This window comes from Artibeus jamaicensis, unplaced genomic scaffold, assembly GCF_021234435.1.
Source record: "Artibeus jamaicensis isolate MK-2021 breed Jamaican fruit bat unplaced genomic scaffold, CSHL_Jam_final contig_467, whole genome shotgun sequence".
Taxonomy (NCBI): Eukaryota; Metazoa; Chordata; class Mammalia; order Chiroptera; family Phyllostomidae; genus Artibeus; species Artibeus jamaicensis.
In genome coordinates, this window is record NW_026521845.1 from 10,256,830 (window position 1) to 10,275,478 (window position 18,649).

General features: G+C 47.4%; 1 protein-coding gene across 2 annotated transcripts in view; it reads right to left on the minus strand.

The window, feature by feature from the left end:
- The window catches only part of EPRS1 (glutamyl-prolyl-tRNA synthetase 1), a 45,678-nt gene that overhangs the window by 17,106 nt on the left and 9,923 nt on the right, over positions 1–18,649 (minus strand). For both annotated transcript variants that reach the window (XM_053667309.1, XM_037128327.2), the window contains exons 7-18: positions 17,175–17,301; positions 16,347–16,539; positions 14,796–14,967; positions 13,274–13,507; positions 12,565–12,649; positions 12,109–12,168; positions 7,476–7,586; positions 5,980–6,116; positions 4,787–4,994; positions 4,059–4,171; positions 2,407–2,524; positions 264–626 (exon numbers count right to left, since the gene is read on the minus strand). In XM_053667309.1, the coding sequence (XP_053523284.1) occupies positions 264–626; positions 2,407–2,524; positions 4,059–4,171; positions 4,787–4,994; positions 5,980–6,116; positions 7,476–7,586; positions 12,109–12,168; positions 12,565–12,649; positions 13,274–13,507; positions 14,796–14,967; positions 16,347–16,539; positions 17,175–17,301 (1,921 nt within the window). The remainder of the gene's footprint in view (positions 1–263; positions 627–2,406; positions 2,525–4,058; positions 4,172–4,786; positions 4,995–5,979; positions 6,117–7,475; positions 7,587–12,108; positions 12,169–12,564; positions 12,650–13,273; positions 13,508–14,795; positions 14,968–16,346; positions 16,540–17,174; positions 17,302–18,649) is intronic.

The window sequence follows — 18,649 nt, forward strand, 5'->3', positions numbered from 1 at the left end:
TCCTCCTTCCCTTTCACTTAGTGTCCCCAACATTTCCCAGAGCAGCTGACGTGGCCAGTCACATGACACAGCGTTACGTCAGCAGGTGTGTTTCCTCCCCAGCCCCGCCCCTGGCACACAGCAGGTGTAAGTGCTGACAGCTACGTCACGGTGTCCAAGCAGAAGGCCCACAGACACGTCCTACGGGAAGACGGGTCTGCCCTGGCAGTGGGCCCCCACAGGCTTCTGTACGACGCGGTCTGGGCTCCTCCCACCACACTGACCTTTGGGGCCTTTTCGGCTTTCAGTTTGCGAACGACCTCTCCTTGCGCAGCAACCTCGTCGTACAGAGATTTACTGTCCGCGGTGCTTGCTGGGGATTTGGAAGAGACGTTCTGTCCGGTTACAGCCGGAGGACTTCCAGGTTTGTATTCCTGGCCTGTTTTCTCCTTATATTCAGCTTTCAGAGCCAAAAGCTGTTTCACAGCTGTGTCTATGTCTTCCTTTGCTGCTTTCTTGGCTTTCAGGTCACGGACCACATCCCCCTGAGCAGCCACTCTGCTGTAAAGGGCCCAGGAGTCCGCGGAGGCAGCGGGGCAGGTGCTGGTCGCAGGGGGCGCTGGTCTGTCATGAACGGGAGTCTTCGTCTACGGAGGCAGAAAACCAAGAGTATTCATGTTAAACGTCTCCCCACAAAGTTAAATCAAACTGATAGCTATATCATGTTTCAAGTTAAAACAAAAATTTTAAACCAGAAACCAGTTTTTCATGTGTACATTAAAAGCTCAAGTCATAACACTCCTACTGTGAAGTTTCAAACGCACAGCCTAATAAGCTTCCCTGCCCCTGCCTTGGCCAGCGCAGGTTAGTTACCACTTATTTGCCCAGTCACCAGAACAAAACCAGACGCTCCTGTGTTACCAACGCTGTTTCCTGGGTTCACGTCCTCCTCCATCTTCTCCACGCTCACCCTCCGACCACTCACGACACCCCCTCACCCTCCGCCGCACCCACCCTCGAGCCGTCTTCTTCACTGATGCCCCGTCTTCTGTGACTGCCCAGCTGCCGACACCCGCGGATCCCAACTGTGCACCGAGGTGCGCCAGGTGCCCCAGAAACCCACAAGCTGCCACGGGGTCCTCTGACTATTGGGGGCAAACAGAGCAGCACACCCTCCCAACAGGTGTCTAACGCCACCCACGCCACGAGCTCAGGGCGAGGCCGCTGTAATGCTGAGGCGCGCTAGGTCCCTTCCCATGACATCCCACTTCTGACAGCTGCAGTCTTCACAGCTGCTGTGTTAAGGATCAAGTATCGCGGAAAGTCACTGTGCAACAGGAAATGGCAACCTGAGTCCAAGGCTGAAGGGAGAAATGAAATTGTGAGTTTTCTTTCAATTTGTATATCGTTGTACAAGTAAAATGAAATAGGAACAGAATGAAATGTCTAACACTTAAGAACAAAGTATTTTCAGAGTCAAATTCGAGTTTCTTTCAACTTATGTGTCACTTTTTCCAATGCCCACCAAGTCACTGGAATGTATGTCTGTATCTAGCTGTCCGGACTAAACCACGTGATAAGGAGGACTGTCAAAAACGTCACGCAGCCGAGAGGAGCCGTGGCAGAATGAGAGGGACCACGGCTGCTGGGAACTGAAGGAGCATGGGGACCTCCGGCCCACAGGGCACTCGGATTCCTAGAGAGGTCGCCACCACGCAAGTCCACGGCCTGCGTGAGGAGGACAGAAGCTGCGACCGCAGGCGGCACACCCTGCAAACCTCGACGGCCTGCGCAGACTGTGACAGCCACGCAGCTTCCCGGCGCAGCCCTGAAGGCAGAGGGGAAACATCACGTCCAGGATGAGAAAGGACTAGACGGGCAGACAGAAGTTCTCCCAGCACCCACCGCACAGCACTTCCCGTCCTGTTTCTCTTCCCACGCCTCCCTGCCTGCTGGTAGCTCTCCTCCGAGCACTGGCGTTCGACAGAAAGGCACACCCAGAGAGCCAGGCCATGGTCCAGGCTGTGATAACCAATGTCACTATCTCGGGCAAGGCTCCCCGCCCCTTGTCACGTATAAAATGAGCAGCTCGGACCAGGGGGTCCTCGACATGCCCCCAGCAAAGCTCCTGACTAAAGGAGACAAGCTGTCAAAAAGGAAAGGATCGACTATAACTCTAAAAAGGGAAAAAAAAAACTTGCTAAAAGTATTCTTTTACTCTAGTCTCTGACTTCTTCACACTAAATTAAACTTCACAAATCTCTTTTTGCAAGGTATTTTAGAGTCTTACACGGAAAGACAACAAAACCCCTCAAGGCGAGAGTCCCTGCCTTCCTCGGTCTCCGCGGTAAGACAGACGAGCATCTGTGAAACACAGATGCTGAACCCAGGATGCGGGAGACCGATGATTACAAAGTCGACATTCACCTCGCTCTTTACTGTTTCCGCTTTGGTCTTCTCCTTCGACCCGGACGTGGGCATCTCCTTCGTGTGCCCGTCGGGGATGTATATCAGGACACAGGGCGCGTCTCTGCAACTGTGGGGGCTGAAACGCACACGAGGGGCCAGGCATGTTACTTGAACCAAATTATCCACACGGCAGCTACAACGGAGTTCCCAGACCAACTCAGTGCTCTTCAAAGTACAGACATACAGTCCCTTCCCTCACTATTTCAATCGGAGATTCTTCAGAGCAGCCTGGAAACAGTAAATGCGTTAATAACAGTTGACCGTGCTCAGTACAAACTTGCAATCTGTGCACGTCCACAGGTGTGCACATGCAGCCCCAGGACAGAAGTGCACCTGTGCCAGAGAAGGCGGCGGTGGGTGCTGATGGCCTCACCTTGACTGAAAAGGTGAGCCACTGACAAGCCCCACCCAGTCTGCTTATGAGCAGAGTGATTCCTGAGAGCCATTCATTTTATAAGAATTTCCCATTTCTTAAGGGTAGGGTAATTAGCAAAACCCACTGCTCCAAGACTTCACAAGCCAAGAATTTCTTCAAATTTTGTGGTGAAAGCTAAAGTAAAAATAAAGACAGAAAGAATGTAGTAAACATAGGACCTACACCTCTTCAATATTTTTTAATAATAGCTTTGAGATGTAATTTATACACCAAAATGTCACCCTTTGAAAGCACAATTCAAAAATCATATGATGTGTGCGACCACCACCACCACTATTTCACTTTGGAACACTCTGTCACCCCAGAAAGACGTCTTGAACCCTTCATCACTTACCAGCCCCCCCACCCTGGCAACCACTAAACTACTTTATTTCTGGGATTTGTCTACTCCGCACGCTTCATAAAAATGCGTGGTCTGTTCTGACTAGCTCTTTACTTTTAGCAAGTGCCCTCGACGTTCGTGCATGTTGCAGCTAAGTCAGCACCTGTTTTATTCGGCTGAGTAACACTCCCTTGCATGGACAGAGAGTTTGTTTGCCCATTCATAGCCGAGGAACACTGGGGTTGTTGGCACCTGTTAGCTATTATGAATAACGCTGCTATAAGCCTCTGTATACAAGTTGTTGTGTGGGCACATTATTATTTTTCTGAAGTATATATACTTAGGAGTGGAACTGGTGGGTAAAAGAGTAACTCTGTGATTTAAACTTTTTGAAGAACTGCCACACTATTTTCCAAAGCGACGGCCTCATTTTATGTTTCTACTTTACATTTCCATTCACAAATTATGAACGTGTGAAGCTCCAATTAGACATCCTCTCGAGAACAGAGGCCCACCTCCCTGTGACCCTGACTCGAGTCTCCCCAGTAACTAATGGCGTTACCCAGCTTTCTTTGGGCAGACTGGCCACTTGTGTAGCTGCTCTGGAGAAATTCTTCTCTTTGTATTTGGACCACATGAAGGTCAATTACAAGACAGTTTAGTTTTAGAAATGAGTTTGTTAGTACTATGTTGTTTTAAAGATATCACTTATCGAAGTCTGAAATATTGAATAGATGAGAATAAAACTGAACAGAGAATGGTCAGTATTTCAGAGGAAGCTCAATCTCTAAAACGTGATTCCCTGTAAGAACTTGAGCGTTCTCATGTAGTTGCTCAGTTCCAAGTACTTGCCTCACAGGCTCATAAGGCAGGTCGCAGATGAAGAAGCCTCTTCTCTGGAGCTGGATGATGTCGCCCTTTTTCAGGTCCTTCAGGCAGGGGTCCCCCAGCATCAGCTCCTCGTGCTGCAGGGATGACGTAAGACTAAAACACACTTTCTCAAAACCAGAGCACTAAACTCAACCCTAAAATGCAACAGATTTTCTGGTAGCTGGAAGGTTCCTCTCTTAAACAAACATGTTAAAAACTTTACTACTTAAGTACACATAAAAAACCAGAGAAGTATTAAAATAAATAACAATCACATTTACTGTCATTTTTAAAGTTAACCCTTGTAAACTGACTGGCTTCAGGAGACCTCGACACTCACCTCTTTGGTGCCCCCGCAGATGCACATGCGCCCCCACCACAAACACGCGGCACAGCGCAGGACGTGCACACAGACTGGCAACTCGCGCTGGCAGACAGAGCAGGCAGGCCGAAGGGCTCTGGAGCCGGGATGCCTGGGTGTGAATCCTGCTCCACCGTTTACTGTCTGTCCTGGGGCAGGTTCCTGACCCTCCCTGCGCCTCACTTTCTACCATCTGTATAATGGGAACGTTGCGCTTTTACACCTTCTTATTTGAGTAAAAATCTTTTCCATTTTATTTGAGGAACCAAGGTCTTAAAACTGATCTTACAAATTCTAAAAACAAGTTTAGGTAACAGGGAAAGATGGAGTGCAGTTTCCTCTAGGTTACCTTGCTGTTCCTGTTGACATACTGCTTAAAGTCCTCGTCTTTCCCGAGCACCGGCTTTGTGATCAAGTGGTCGTACGTGACACAGACTGCTGGGATGGGCAGGGCTCGGGCCGTCTCCGCGAGCCACGTGATCTTGGTGGTCTTCTTGTAGTCTTTGTTCTCCAAATTCAGTTTTGCATCAAGAGACACGATCTTTCCATTTGCATCTCTAGGTGTGAGATTGAAAAGTGTCGTGAAAAACATAAACCCTAATGGCCATAACAGCATCTGTAACAAGTGAGTAAGGAATTTGCTTTGCAAAACTTTCCAGTGAGACATCTGAGTTTTTAATGTGTGCCAGGCATATACAGGTTAAGAGATGAATGAACTATAATCCCTGACCTCAAGATGCTAACAATCCGCTGACCCATATCCATCTGCTGAAGAGCATGTACATATTTACAAACTTTAAAGTCACCTGCACCAAGCATTGAAAAATCTAACATAATATATTTTAAAATATTTAGCAGTTATTTAAAATCATATGCAATTACTGGACAATTAAGATGTCAGAGCTTACATAAACTGGTCTTAGTACAGTATGTTCCATTTATGTGATCTTAAAATCATGCAGCTTACTATAGTCACTGGGAAATTCACGTTCATCATTAACCATTAATTTCAAAGCAGACTACAGGATAAAAATATGTTGTACACATAAATTCTGCCCCAAGAATCCCTCCAGCAGGCAACTATAATGAGAATTAGAGGACGAAAGAGGGCCCAGAGCACTGGAAGTACATTGTACACAGATGTGTCCAGATGGAGTGATTCTCAGCATCACGAGCAAGAGCTTCCCTGATGCCCCATTACGAAACTGGAACACACTGTATTCTGCAGTGTCTAATACACATTTTTTGCCCAAATCTTTGAGGGAAAAATAAGGGTGCATGCACATTATACCTGGGTAAAATGTTTACACACCATATGCATAATAATCCTGTGTATAACGCGCACAAAAAACCACAGGTGCACATTATACGTGGCAAAACACTGTGGAAAAACTCTGCCACCCAGAATTTGCAGTATTTATGCCCAGGCAGACTTACTAGTCAGCCCCATGAACACATCTGAGCCCAGGAATTTTTAACAAGTGAATAAACATAAAATAGTTTTTTCCCACATTTATTTGAAAACAAACAAAAAGTTCTTACTTGTGTATTTTGGTGATGATGATGTTGCCCCAATTTATAAAGGTCACTGTCTCACCCTCAGAAAATGTCTCGGCATCAGCACCTTCGACGAAAACCCTGGGGCCGTACCACACGGGCTTCAAGCCCACCTCGGGGTTCTGAGTGACAAAGGAGGGAAGTTCTGGTTACGACGGGGACTCACTGACCCCACAGTGGGGACGTCTGTGCTCTCCCACCCTCTGCTCCAGCCCCGGAAGTTCTGTGTCAGCCTGAACCCCAGCCCTGACCGTGAGGCCGGTGGAGTTAGGGGTGAGGCCGCCCAGATGACCCCCAGCCCAGAGTTCCGTTTCCAGAGCTATGCCGGCATCATCTGGTGCTCGATGGCCCTCTGTCCAGAACCTGCTTTGTTATCCTCAAAATCTCACTGCTGCTGCAGGGAGAAAATAAAGCCATTCCTGACCAGCGGCTGAAGATTATAGAAACACGCCACACCTTCGCAGGCAACTGTGGGCCTTTCATGTTTTAGAAGATAAACTTTAAAGACAGAAAGAGCTACATGAGGATAAATTTCCTGCCTTTTCAGAATATAATACATGAAGAGGATAAAACGGTCTGGAGGTTTAAACGAGCACTGCATCTGTATAGTGTCAGTTTTTGTTCAAGAGAACTTCGAGGAAAAACTGAAGACCCTTTGAAACGAGCATGGGACAGCGTGTGTTTACCGACTGCGTGACGCCGAGCTGGCACGCCGGCGAGCACGTGGCAGGCTGTCACAACTCACACCGCTCCGGGCTCAGAGCAGAGCACTGCCAGGCTGACCGGGGACGTGGGGAGGGGAACGACGGTGGTGGCAACGCCTGGGCCGACAGGGGGCCCATCATCGCTCACGGTGTTCTCCCTGTCAGCTAACCCTTGCTCAGCAGTGAGCAGTCACTTCATTTATGTCAGCTGGCTACAACGGCCACTTCAACAAAGAAGCACCATTACAAAGTTTTATTCTCACCTCTGACACTTTAAAATATTCAGTAAACGTCACACTCAAGTGAACTGTAGCGGGTGGCGTGATGTGTCAGACACCACTGCCCACCTCGCTGAACAGCTCAACAATCAGATGCAACAGAAAGGCAAACTGAGAGCGGTCTCTCTCCCTCCACCACAGTGTTAGGGTTCCCTTAAAATAACTCAAATCTCTAAAGTTGAAAAACAGCTAGCATCGTGCATGGAAAAGCAATCACGAAGGTACAACTTGGAATATTTACAGCTCTTCACGATGCACATCACCTGAGTGTCACCAACCGAGTGGGACAGTATTGTACGATGCACTACAGGTTTTACCAGAATAAATTTCTTCAGAAAGAAATCTACAAAATACTTTCTCCAGTGAGTATCAGATCCTGACAAAGAACAGCGGACAGAAAATGGTCCCAAAGCCACCCTGTGGCCATCAAAGCACACGCTCCCTCTATGACCCTGCCCCTTCCGTTAGAGAGAACAGAAGAGCGAGTCTGCAGAGCGACCTTTGGGTGCTTGGCTACTTCTTTCATCTCCTCCTGAGCCTCAGGGATGTTCACCGGGACCACCTCCTTCTTCAGTAACGCGACATACCTTGGTGCCACCGGGTCAATGACCTGCAACAGATGCATGCTCGTGTTAAAGCAGTCCGGTGGTCTTTTCAGTTTCATGAGTAAAATAAACTTAACAGCACAGGAATACTAACTGGCTTTCTTTGTTACTGCATTTACCAACTTTTTCATTTATCTCCTAACTCTCCTCCAGCGTTTCAGCTGTGCAGTGCAACAGAAACCACTGCAAGTGAAGACTACGGGGAGGACCGAGAGCTTTCCAGGAATGAGTACTGACAGGTGAAGGGAAACCAATGGGTTACAGTGTAACGCTACAGCATCTCAGAAAATGACTTTTAACTGTAGGATTAGGAAGTGAGGAAAATCCCTGTGGGGTTATATACTAACCCTACAGGTAAATACGATACTCAGTGTTACATTGTCGGAAGAGTCCGTTTTTCAGTAACACAGATAGGTACGTGCTTCAGCACAATTTTCTATAATCACTTTTAGGCAACACATCGCACAAAGTGCAGAACAGCACTAGGTCACTATAATAAGGCAATTCTGTGGAGTAAAGGTGTGAGCAGCACGGTTCTACTTGTCAGCATGCTGTATGTTCGGGACCACTGTGTGCCCCGCACCTAGCAAGGGCCTGGCGCCGACGCGTACAGTAACCAATACACCTGCAGGGAAACGAACAACTTGCCCTACCCACTACGTCTGGCCCACTCTCCCTCCGGTCGCCCGTGATGACCAATCACAACCACAGTGGTCACGTGCTAGAGAACACAAATGGAAGAAAAATGCAGGGAGAAGCGAATGTATCTGAGCGAAGTAACAGAAGTTATTTACTTTTTCCCATTAGATGGACACAGGCAGTGCTTTGGCTGATTAAACCTGCCTATGCTTTCGTTTTGTACTTTTTTCCCCATTGTTTGTCAGGGGCTTTTTGTCTTTGTTTTTTGTTTCCTTTGAGAGTATTTTTCACCTTTTGAAAAAAATGACACTGTGGAAATTCTGAGCAAACCCAGAGGAGACCCCACCCTCGGAGGACCATCATGAAACCATGGGAAGCTAGCTAACCGACCCCCGCCCGCCACTTATCTGCTTATCTCTCACTCCAAATCAGCACCAGTCTAAGTTTCATCCGAGTCCTCCTTGTGACTTAAAGATCATTCTTACTAGTTAAGGGCTCTCTCCTAATCTAAGATTTACTTTGTGACCCCTCGGCTCGGTGTCGGATGCAGTGAGACACAGCTGCATTACAGAAGCTACCACGAGACAACCCAGCCTGAGAAACACACTCCCTGCACTGCAGGTCCGTCTGCTCAGCTGGCGAAGGGCCAAGGACTGCGCCTCACGCCTAACTATTAATAACCACTGAGGGCATCGGCTAGCACAGATTTCCAGGCCACTTAACCCTAAATGCTCATGGCAGGGGTGTCCAACCTGCGGCCCTCCGGCCGCATGCATCCTGGATGGCTATGAATGGGGCCCGACATAAAACTATACGTTTGCATAAAACATTCTGGGATTTTTTTTTTTATGATTGCATGTTACGATGCATTTAATGTGAGGCCCAGGACAATTCCCCTTCTTCCAGTGTGGCCCAGAGAAGCCAAGAGGTTGGATGCCCCTGGAAAGTGTGGAAATGGGTGTTTAACAAGCAGCCACAGGACAGATAGGATCAGACAAGTTTGGGAAACCTTGCATTAAAAGATTTAAGTCTTCTTGGGCCAACTCTAAAAACCTCTGGATTCGTAGTTTTCCAATTATTCCAGAGTCCAAAGGACTCCGAGGAGCTGCCCTGATGGACTGAAGGGAAAGGACAGGACTGACTGAAGCCGCCCCCCTGCCCCGTTTCCCCCACAACTGCCACACTTGTATTCCCTGGGACCTACTCAAGGGTTCCTCACTTAGGAAGACATTCATTACTCGGGGGGAGGGGAAGAGGTCTCCACGGACTTTATGTGTTAGTTGGGGGCAGAGGCAACGGGGCTGGGATGAGAGCTGGAGAAAAACACGTCTTGTCACACCCCTGGAACGCTAACTTGACTTGTAAGTGAAAGCAGTAAAGAAAGGTTGAGGGAGGCAAACTGCAGCTGTTGAAACGAACCCCTTAAAGCTGAGACTCCTCTGCCTTGACTGCGAATGTAAATCTTAACACTTGCATCAGACTGACAGAAAACTAGTGAAGCTAATGCAGAGCAAGGCACCAGAATGTCTCCCACCAGTACCAAGGTAGATTAAAAAAAATTAAACTATGTAGCTAGATTTCACTTAATTACGACACAGAAAACTAGGTACTAGTTTCCAGGAGAGATGAGGAGTCAGCCTAAGAAAACAAGGAGCTCAGTACTTTCAGAGAGAGAGACTGTGAACCCCGCATCTCACCGAGCCCCTCACCCCCCCTTCTTACCAGGTGTAACGTGCTCTGTAAGCACAGCCCTCCCTCCAAGCGGCGTATAAAGAGCTCCGGCTCGCCTGGCGTTAATGCCTGTGGCTTTCAGCAGGAGATGCTTTAAAAAAGGCCGAGTTGCTGCAAACGCTCAGCTTGGCCCTTCACGTTCACTCCACAACGTCCTGGCACTATGTTCGGGGCTTGGATGCTCACTTACATTTTCTGGGCATGAAACTGAGCAGAATTATTTCTGAAATTCAGAGAATGAAAGAGAAACCCTGGATTTGTGACGGCATGAATGAAAACTCACAAGAAGGGGAGCTGAGCAGATCCACCAGAAAGCACACTAAGGGAGAGAAAATAAAACTAGAGGCTCCGTCCAGGAGGCCCCATGTTTGCACAGAATGGTTCCAGAGAGAAGGAAGAAAACATGTAGAGAAAAAAGAACAAACAAAACAGAAAAACAAGGAAAATTTCCCAGAACTCGAGGAATGGGCTTACAGATGGAGGGCCCACGCCCTTCAGCAGACAAGGAAGAAGAGGAACCCCAGCACTCTCATGCCATTTCAACGTGAAAACGGCCCGCATGAGGCCCCAAAACTCTTCTTCAAAGCCGGAGGTGGTACCAAGGGAAGGAAGAGCCGCCCCAGCACCGCGGCCAAGGGTGCTCCCGGCAGAGGATGAAGGGGGACCTGGAACACAGCTGTGCCGCTCACAGGGGAAGTGGGCGCCAGCCCCAGTTGGGTCACAGCAGCACCGATGTCCCCAGGGTGAAACTGAAGAAATACCTGAGGCACGTGAACCGAACCCTCTGGTAGGAAAGACAGGACAATGTGTGCAGATTCTGAGATGGAATTAGAAAACTAAACAAATACGGGGGGCCGGGGGCGGGGGGAGACCCACACAATCAACTGCAAGAATGCCAAGGAGCGGTGACAGGAAGTTCTGAGACCTCGTCTTCCTCTGGGGGAAGTCAACTGACATTGCCTGAAACTAAAAAGGTCAGGAGGCAGCAACACACGTCATTTAGAGAAGTGGACGACAGATCCCAAGAGCATGATTTAACAGCTGCAAACGATTGGCCCAGGGAGAGAAGATGGAAGGGAAGAAGACAGGGAAGGTGCTGTTCCTCTCAGCAGACCTACAGAACCCCATGACTACACCAAAATGGATCCCCATGTCTGAACTTTAGGAAAACTTAAAACCCTTAAATTTTGGATTATGAATGAAAAGTACACCAATTTACCTTTGCCTGCAAATGTTAACTTGTATTTATTAAGTGCAGCAACAGAAAAAACCAATTAATAATCCCTGTGTCAAGAAATGGACTAAATGCACAAGACAGTAAAATAAATTCAAGACGCATGCGAGACAAGCAGCTACTTCTCAAGGCAAAGGCATGAGCAGGGTCGGGCAGCAAACGAAAAGAGCTCACGGAACACAATCACAGACACGGCATTTAAAACATGGCACGGGACGGATTTGCCTTATTATAGTGTCTGGGCCCTGCTTCCAATCGGTCATGTTAACCACGTCATTGGACGTCTGTTTAAGAAACACTTTTCAAAAAGCTAGATGCAGCGAGACACAGGAATCAGTGAGTGAACCTTTACTCCAACTCAGTGGAATGCGCCACTTTGAAACTGTTCTCCCAGCACACAAGGGGACAGCAGGGTGGAGCCAGCCAAATCTTCCCTCTGCCACTCAGAAAACCGGCAGGCGCTTTGGGGAACTGGGAACAGAGCACTCCAGGGGGCCTGCGGGAGGAGGCCGTTTACAGCAATGTGATTGTGCTTCAGAGCCGTGTGCAGCTCGGGAGGCGACAGGTAACACGCTAGAAGCCGTGTGCGAAGTCAAACGAAAGCGTTAAGTGATACCTTCTTACACAGAGCTCGCAGCTTGAAAGCAGAAAAATGAAATGCAGAGTTGTCACAAAAGATTTAAGGACAAAACTATTACTTTTCCCTGTAACTCCAAGTTTGCTTGTGTGAATCATTGTTACTCATTTGGCAGTTAATAGACTTCTTGTTCTTTGTATGTTTAACAAAGGAAAACATTCCATTTTCCTGGAAGCCTGCAAAATGGTGGTATTCTCACAACATTTGCTCTACCACAAGTACATTCGTGAAATCTGCATGTAGGACTTAGGCATGAGAAAAGAGGATTAGGAGTCAAAATGTGTACCTTTTTGTTAAATGCCCAAATTTTGTCCCATTCCATGTTCACAACCGAACGTGAGGAACCCTAGAAAAACAAGAAAAAACTGACTTAAAGGGCAAAAGTGTTAATGAGAATATTTTCTTTAACTGAAGCTACTCGTGTTAGGAAAAGAAGCCCAATAATTCCTTGCGAGTTCATCTCTGCGGGAACATAAACATACGAGGCACGAGCCACTCCAGTTCCCTTCCCCAGTGAGAGGTGACAGTCGCCCACGGCAGAGGGTGCGCACGCGGCAGCCACCTATGTCCAGCCCGCGCTGAGGGCGTCCTCCGTTCTCCATTGTTACGAGCAGTGCTAAACATGCCCTTTTTAAAAAACACTCTGCCCTCGCATCATAAAGAACAAAGAAAGAAGGATGACAGAAACAGTGAAGACAGAGGGGAGAGTCCGAGACACCCGAAAACTGGAACCCTCGCTCACCTGAGCGGCGATGAACTGTTTCAGGCCTTCCACGGTCATCCCTCTTCTCAGCACCCCGCGAACCGTGGGAAACCTAGGGTCGTCCCTGGGGAGCAGGGGCGTGTTTAAGTACCAGGAGATCTCTTTAATGTGCCGATGCAGAGAGTATACACAACTCTGAGCACTAATACCATACTCAGCCTGTTCAATATTTGGACTCAGAGCTGGTTGTAACTGGGTAGATCACAGCCCCAGAGCGCCCAAGTTCACAGAAGAGGAAAACTGCTTACTAGGCAAATATTGCTCAGTAAAGTCAGTGCACTACCGGAAACCGTGAAAGCACATTTCAGGAGAAACATGTGGGTGACATCTTCAAATACAGAAAACCCAGGCATTAAAACATGAGTCGATTTTACTTAACCAACATTCAGGGCCCCCAGTTCTACCTGAGACCAGGTCCGTGAAGGACCAGAGGCACACGCGCACTTCCCCGTTAACCGTGACCTGTGCAGGGATGCGCCCTTGTCTTTCATTCCCATGTGCCATGGCCCGCTGAAACAAAGGGGACGGGGCCAGATGCCACGGAACGACTAAAACCAAGGACCAGGAACCCGACAGGCCCACCGTGCCACCCCCTCCCCCGCACCCTCCCCACCCCTCAGGGCAGTTGAAAAGCCACCGGTAGACCATGCCCTCGCATCCTCTCAATTCTGGGCAACAGGAAACGTACCATCCATCTACTAGTCCTTCATTCACGAACCAGGTGAGTTTTCTTTTGGACAGCACTGTGTTGTTGAGATTTAGCCGACTATACTCCCAAATATATGGTTTCCGGATGCCCAAAGCTTCAATGATCCAGTAGAACTGCTCATCTCGGTCGTGGTACTCGGTGGTCCTCAGGGCGTGCGTGACGCCTTCGATGCTGTCCACTATGGGGCAGGCAAAATCGTATGTCGGGTAAACACTAGAAAAAAACAACAGCGCATGTGACCCTGTCCATCTTGGATTAGGCATTATAAGCAGCAATACTAATTTCAAATATAATTCTTTACTAGTTTACAATTTCTTAAAGGCAGGATGTTTAATGACTCATAAAAATCAAAGTACATCAAAACATTATCAGGCTTTAAGAATAAGGAATCAGTTCCCCACTCAACATTCAAACTAAAGAGCTAATCTGCAATTTAATTGACAACTAGGTGTTGGCACAGAAAACCTGACACCCATATTTCTGTACGTCCGTTGCACCACTGTGATAGGAAGAAATCTGCACAATAATTTTGAGGGAATTTAGCTTTTTAATATCTTAATCCCACACTCAAGTTAATTGAATTACTTTTGTAATTAACTGCATTCAAACACATACAAGAGAAGAAATTAGGTTAAAAAAATCCATTTAAGATGGAATACTCCTAAAACAATTTCTGTCTAAAAAATATACACAACACATAAGCAGTTTTAAATTTTAAAATATGTATTACTGTGTTATAATTTCTTATTTTAACATACAATTTCACTAAGAGGCTACTGCACTAGGCTTTGCAATTACTTGACATTGAAAATGGGGATGCAAATTCACTTTCCCAACTGTGTTCAAAGTACCTGGTTAGAAAAACAAGGGGCGATCACCCTGTTAAAACCGAAGGACATATACACATACACACGTAACCACACGCCCGTCAGCACCCCCAAGTTTAAAGAAAGTCACACTGGCTCATCGGGCGGTCGTCACATTCACCGATCTCTTCAGGAGCTGTAACTCAGCACGTGTGTGTAATGGGTTTCTTCAAAGTACACGCAAGAAAACACACTCAATGGTTACTTTATACCAAGTAAATTAATGAAGGGCGGACCATTTAAAGAAAAGAATCTATGAACCTGTAAACGCACACAGGAAACCAGGGGGAACTAGAAAAACACCCAGCCCTTTCTTTTATTGCTCCTTTGTCTGTAAATCTTCAGTTCTACCACATATATGAGTCGATTCTGCCTGGCAGAACCAAAGTTCCCAACAGGAAGACAAACACCTTCATCTAAAGACACACACCACAGTGCGCCTAGCCAATGCCCTGTAAGGGGACGTCTACAGCTACCGCTGACCTTAGGAATAAGGCGGTATAACCTCACTGCACAGGAGAGGAACCGCCCCAGAGGCTGCACGCTGCAGGAAGGCAGGTTCGTCACCCCCAGGGCGGCAGCAGCAGCGCCAGAGCTGCCAGCGGGCTGCAGGCAGGAGAGAGGGGCGGCCTTACTTGTAAGCACTCCCGGTCCGCGGGTGGGGCTGGGCTTTGCAGCGGTACAGCGTCGGGTCCCGCATGCACCCGTTGTTACTGCTCATGTCGATTTTGGCTCGCAAACAACAGGACTGACCAAACGGGCTCCCTTTTTTCATTTCTTCCCACATTTGCAGATTCTTCTCAACAGCTATAAAATGATGGTTGTATTAGTTTACTCAATGTACCAGTGGGATGAACTCAATTTTAACAGTCTTATAATGTGATATAAACGTTCGCATTCTGGTTTCATACAGTTTCAGTATCTGGTACCAGGGGTAAACACACCGATTTTTAGGCAGAGGTCTCGGAAAACACTTAGAAAATTCCCTCTTAAATACTGTAGCCAAAGTCGAGTCCATCAATTCCACGTGCAGAACTGACGAAGGCTGAGAGAGGAAGTACGAGGCCTGAAGGTCTCTCTCGACCCGAGTTTCCCATTTTCCACCGTGGCCCGACTGGCCTGTCCCTGCAGCCACCCACCGTGCCTCGGGAGCAGAGGCGCTCTGCTCCTTTGCCGCCCGGCGCCCGGGGGCAGACTGGCCGGCCGGGCCACAGGGCCCACAGGCGTCGGCGCTGCAGCCCGTGCCTGTCTGGAGAACACGGCTCGGGCTGAGAGCCTGAGCCCGGGGGCCCCCGAAAGCTCCTGCTGTCATTCCAGTGGGAGGTGGGACACACGTGGGTCTGAGAAACGGGAGATAATGGAAAGCAGAAAGCAGTACAGTTTCACCCCAAAGAAAGGGTGCTATTTCCCGAGGGGCTGTGGTCCTACTAGACCAGAACATCGAAAACCTGCCCCATGAAGGGGAACAAGTCTGGCCAGACGATGACCCTCTGTGGAACTGCTGAGATGGACACGTCACCGCTCTCAAAGGGTCATGTGTCGAAGTCCAGTTGGTAACTGAGCAATGCGGAACAACTTAAAAGAAAAGGACTTCAGAACAATTTGGTATTGCTGCATTTCCCAAATGCAGTGACACTCAAGATTTAAATATAACAGTGTTGAAGTTCTGGCAACATAACTACATAATAAAAATAACCTGTTTCTGAAGCTCAGGGACAAGTAATGAATATGGAAGACATGCTTTTTTGTCAAATGATATTTCAGAGACATAGGGTAATGCCAAGCTTTTATACTAGATTCACATTCACCCCATGCTGAAAGGAAGATGTAGGCATGAATATTATCATCATCAAACCTTTTGGGAAGCTAAGTATTTAAATTGAGAAAAATACAGAAAAGTCGCAGAAGGCATCACTCAGGAGCAATGCATGAAATGCCCAAGACAGCACATCGTGAGTGAGATGCTAAGGGCACATGCAGCTCACACACATTTGTGATGCTAACAAAATAGTAAGGTAAAGGTGACAGAGAAAGAAAAAAGATTTCTAAAAGATGAAGTAACATGTAAAGTAGTATTCCCAAGTGTATTTCAAACCAACGTCTTTCATAAAAAACAAATCACCTTCTACGAAAGAAACAGAATGCAAGAACACTGACTAAACTGTAAAACACTGAACGGGCCTTACAGTTTGTTCTGTGCTTGGATTCCACCCTCTGCTCACGCTCGGCCTTCATCTGATCCGCAGGTGTATCATCCACGTAAGCCTTCCCCTCCTGTATTAGCTTCTCCGCGTACTTCATTATTGTTTCAAAATGATCCGAGGTGTAAGTAAACTGATCTGGTTTGATGTGCAACATTGCAACATCTTCCAGGATAACCTGCAGTGGAAACCCAAAATCACACCAGCTTATCTTTCGCATTTCCTCACGTGGTCCCAATCCTTGATACTGCGTTTGGGCAAACGTAGTAATGCACCAACAGTCTTACTTAGCCTAGAACCGGTTGTGAACGTTGTATGATATTACATCAGAAAAAAAAGAAGAAATTCATTATTCTAGCCTCCAAATTTTCAGCTGAGAAAGCTGATGTCATGGAGCTTTCTACCGACAAGGGAAAGCTGGTTATCAGTGAGCGTAATGAGGACCATTCATTCACCCTTTGAATACACTGCAGTGCTTTGGAACACAGAGGCTATGAAACCCGCACATTTTCCAACATCGGATTAATGTTCGTTTCTGTCTCAAAGTGATAACCTGCCTCTAGTTACCAATTCATTTAAGAAATGGGCTTATAGCACTTGGGAAACTCCTACAACAGTTGAGGAAGAAAAGTAAACTGAAGTTTCTGGTATGAAAGGGAGTTCAGTACTTGCTGGCTTAGATCTCAGGCACAGGATATGCAGATGAAGGGAAAAAAATGTTTATGAAAACAAAAGTTATTTTCATGAATTAAAGCTCTATTGACTTCATCCACCGTGAAGGTATCGGGTCACTATCACTACCCCCTTAATTACCTTCTCAAAATCTTCCTTTTCTTTTTCGGGGTTCGTGTCGTCGAATCTCATGATCAGCTTCCCTCGGAAGTTCACCTGGTAGTGCTGGTTCAGCAGCGCGGCCTTGGCGTGCCCGATGTGCAAGTACCTGCGGCAGACACCGTGCGCAGAGGCGCGCGTGAGCTCGGCAGACCCGACCTCCCCCCGCGGGGAGGACTGAACCCAGCCCCTCCGAGCTGGTGCTCCAGCTGCACTTTATTTCCTAACAGAAACTGCTGTGACACAAAATCCGACTGTGACAGGAAGACAGCCACGTCTATAAAATTATCCCATGAAATAATTCCTTATGTAAAATCTAACAAAGAGACAAGTTATTTACAAACACTACAACCTGAACAAGAATTTTTTTCTTCCTTTTACAGAGGAGTCAATGGTCGTTTAGTGGAAAACTACTTCCGAAACCGTGCCGGTGAGACACAGCAGTGTCTTACTAAACCCTGACGCCGCTCACAACGGGCACCCACAGGTCACACTGGACACAAGCACCCGGGACTGTCTCTGTCGCCGTGGTAACTAAATGAAAGGGCACAGGAGAACCAGGAAGCCACCAGACAGCTACCTATGTTTTTGCTGAAGCCTAAAAAGGATTTTAACTACCTGATCTTGAAGGTCTCGTCCAGTACCAAGGTCTCACTCCATGAACCACAGTCTACAAAAACACTCCTCTGCCCCCATGGGCAGCTGACAATTATAAGGAATAAAATGAATCAGAAGCAATGGTGATAATACTGCACACATCGACATCCCCTGATCACCGAAGTGGGTAACAAGGAGTGCCCGACACCGCTGCTGCTGAAAATACAATTCACCCGGCAGCACACGGCGTGAGGCAGGGGGTTTCATGGTTCTCACGAATTTCCACTCCTTTCAATCGACAATGGCAGCTGCAGTCACACTGTTCCAAGAAACAGTTACCTAGTGTCACACCCACACACCTCTGATCTCGGCTGACATCCACAGGGGAGGAAACATACAACCCCTTGTGGGTTATTCAAAACTTTCTGCATAAAATAAAGGGCCACAGGTGGTATCCCAGATGAGATGCTAGAACAGAAGGGACATCAGGAAATGTTAATGGAATCCACAGAAGGTATGGAGTTCAGATGACAACAATGATACACCAATGTTGGTTCATTTGCCGTGACAAAGGTGCCATAGCACTGCAAGACGTTCCCGCAGAGGGAAAACCGAGGGCAGGGAATATAGGAGCTTTTTGTACAATTTCTGCACTGTTCCTGTAAATATAAAACTACCCTAAAATAAAAGTTTATTAAAAATAAAACAGACTTCCGCCAAGATGGAGGCATAGGTGGATGTGCCGTGCCTTCTCACACAACCAAGGTTAGAGACAACTAAATATTAGCAACAGAAAACACAGCCAGAACACGGAAAATTGAACTTTTTGGAAGTCCGTTAACAACAAATTCTTCAGCCTG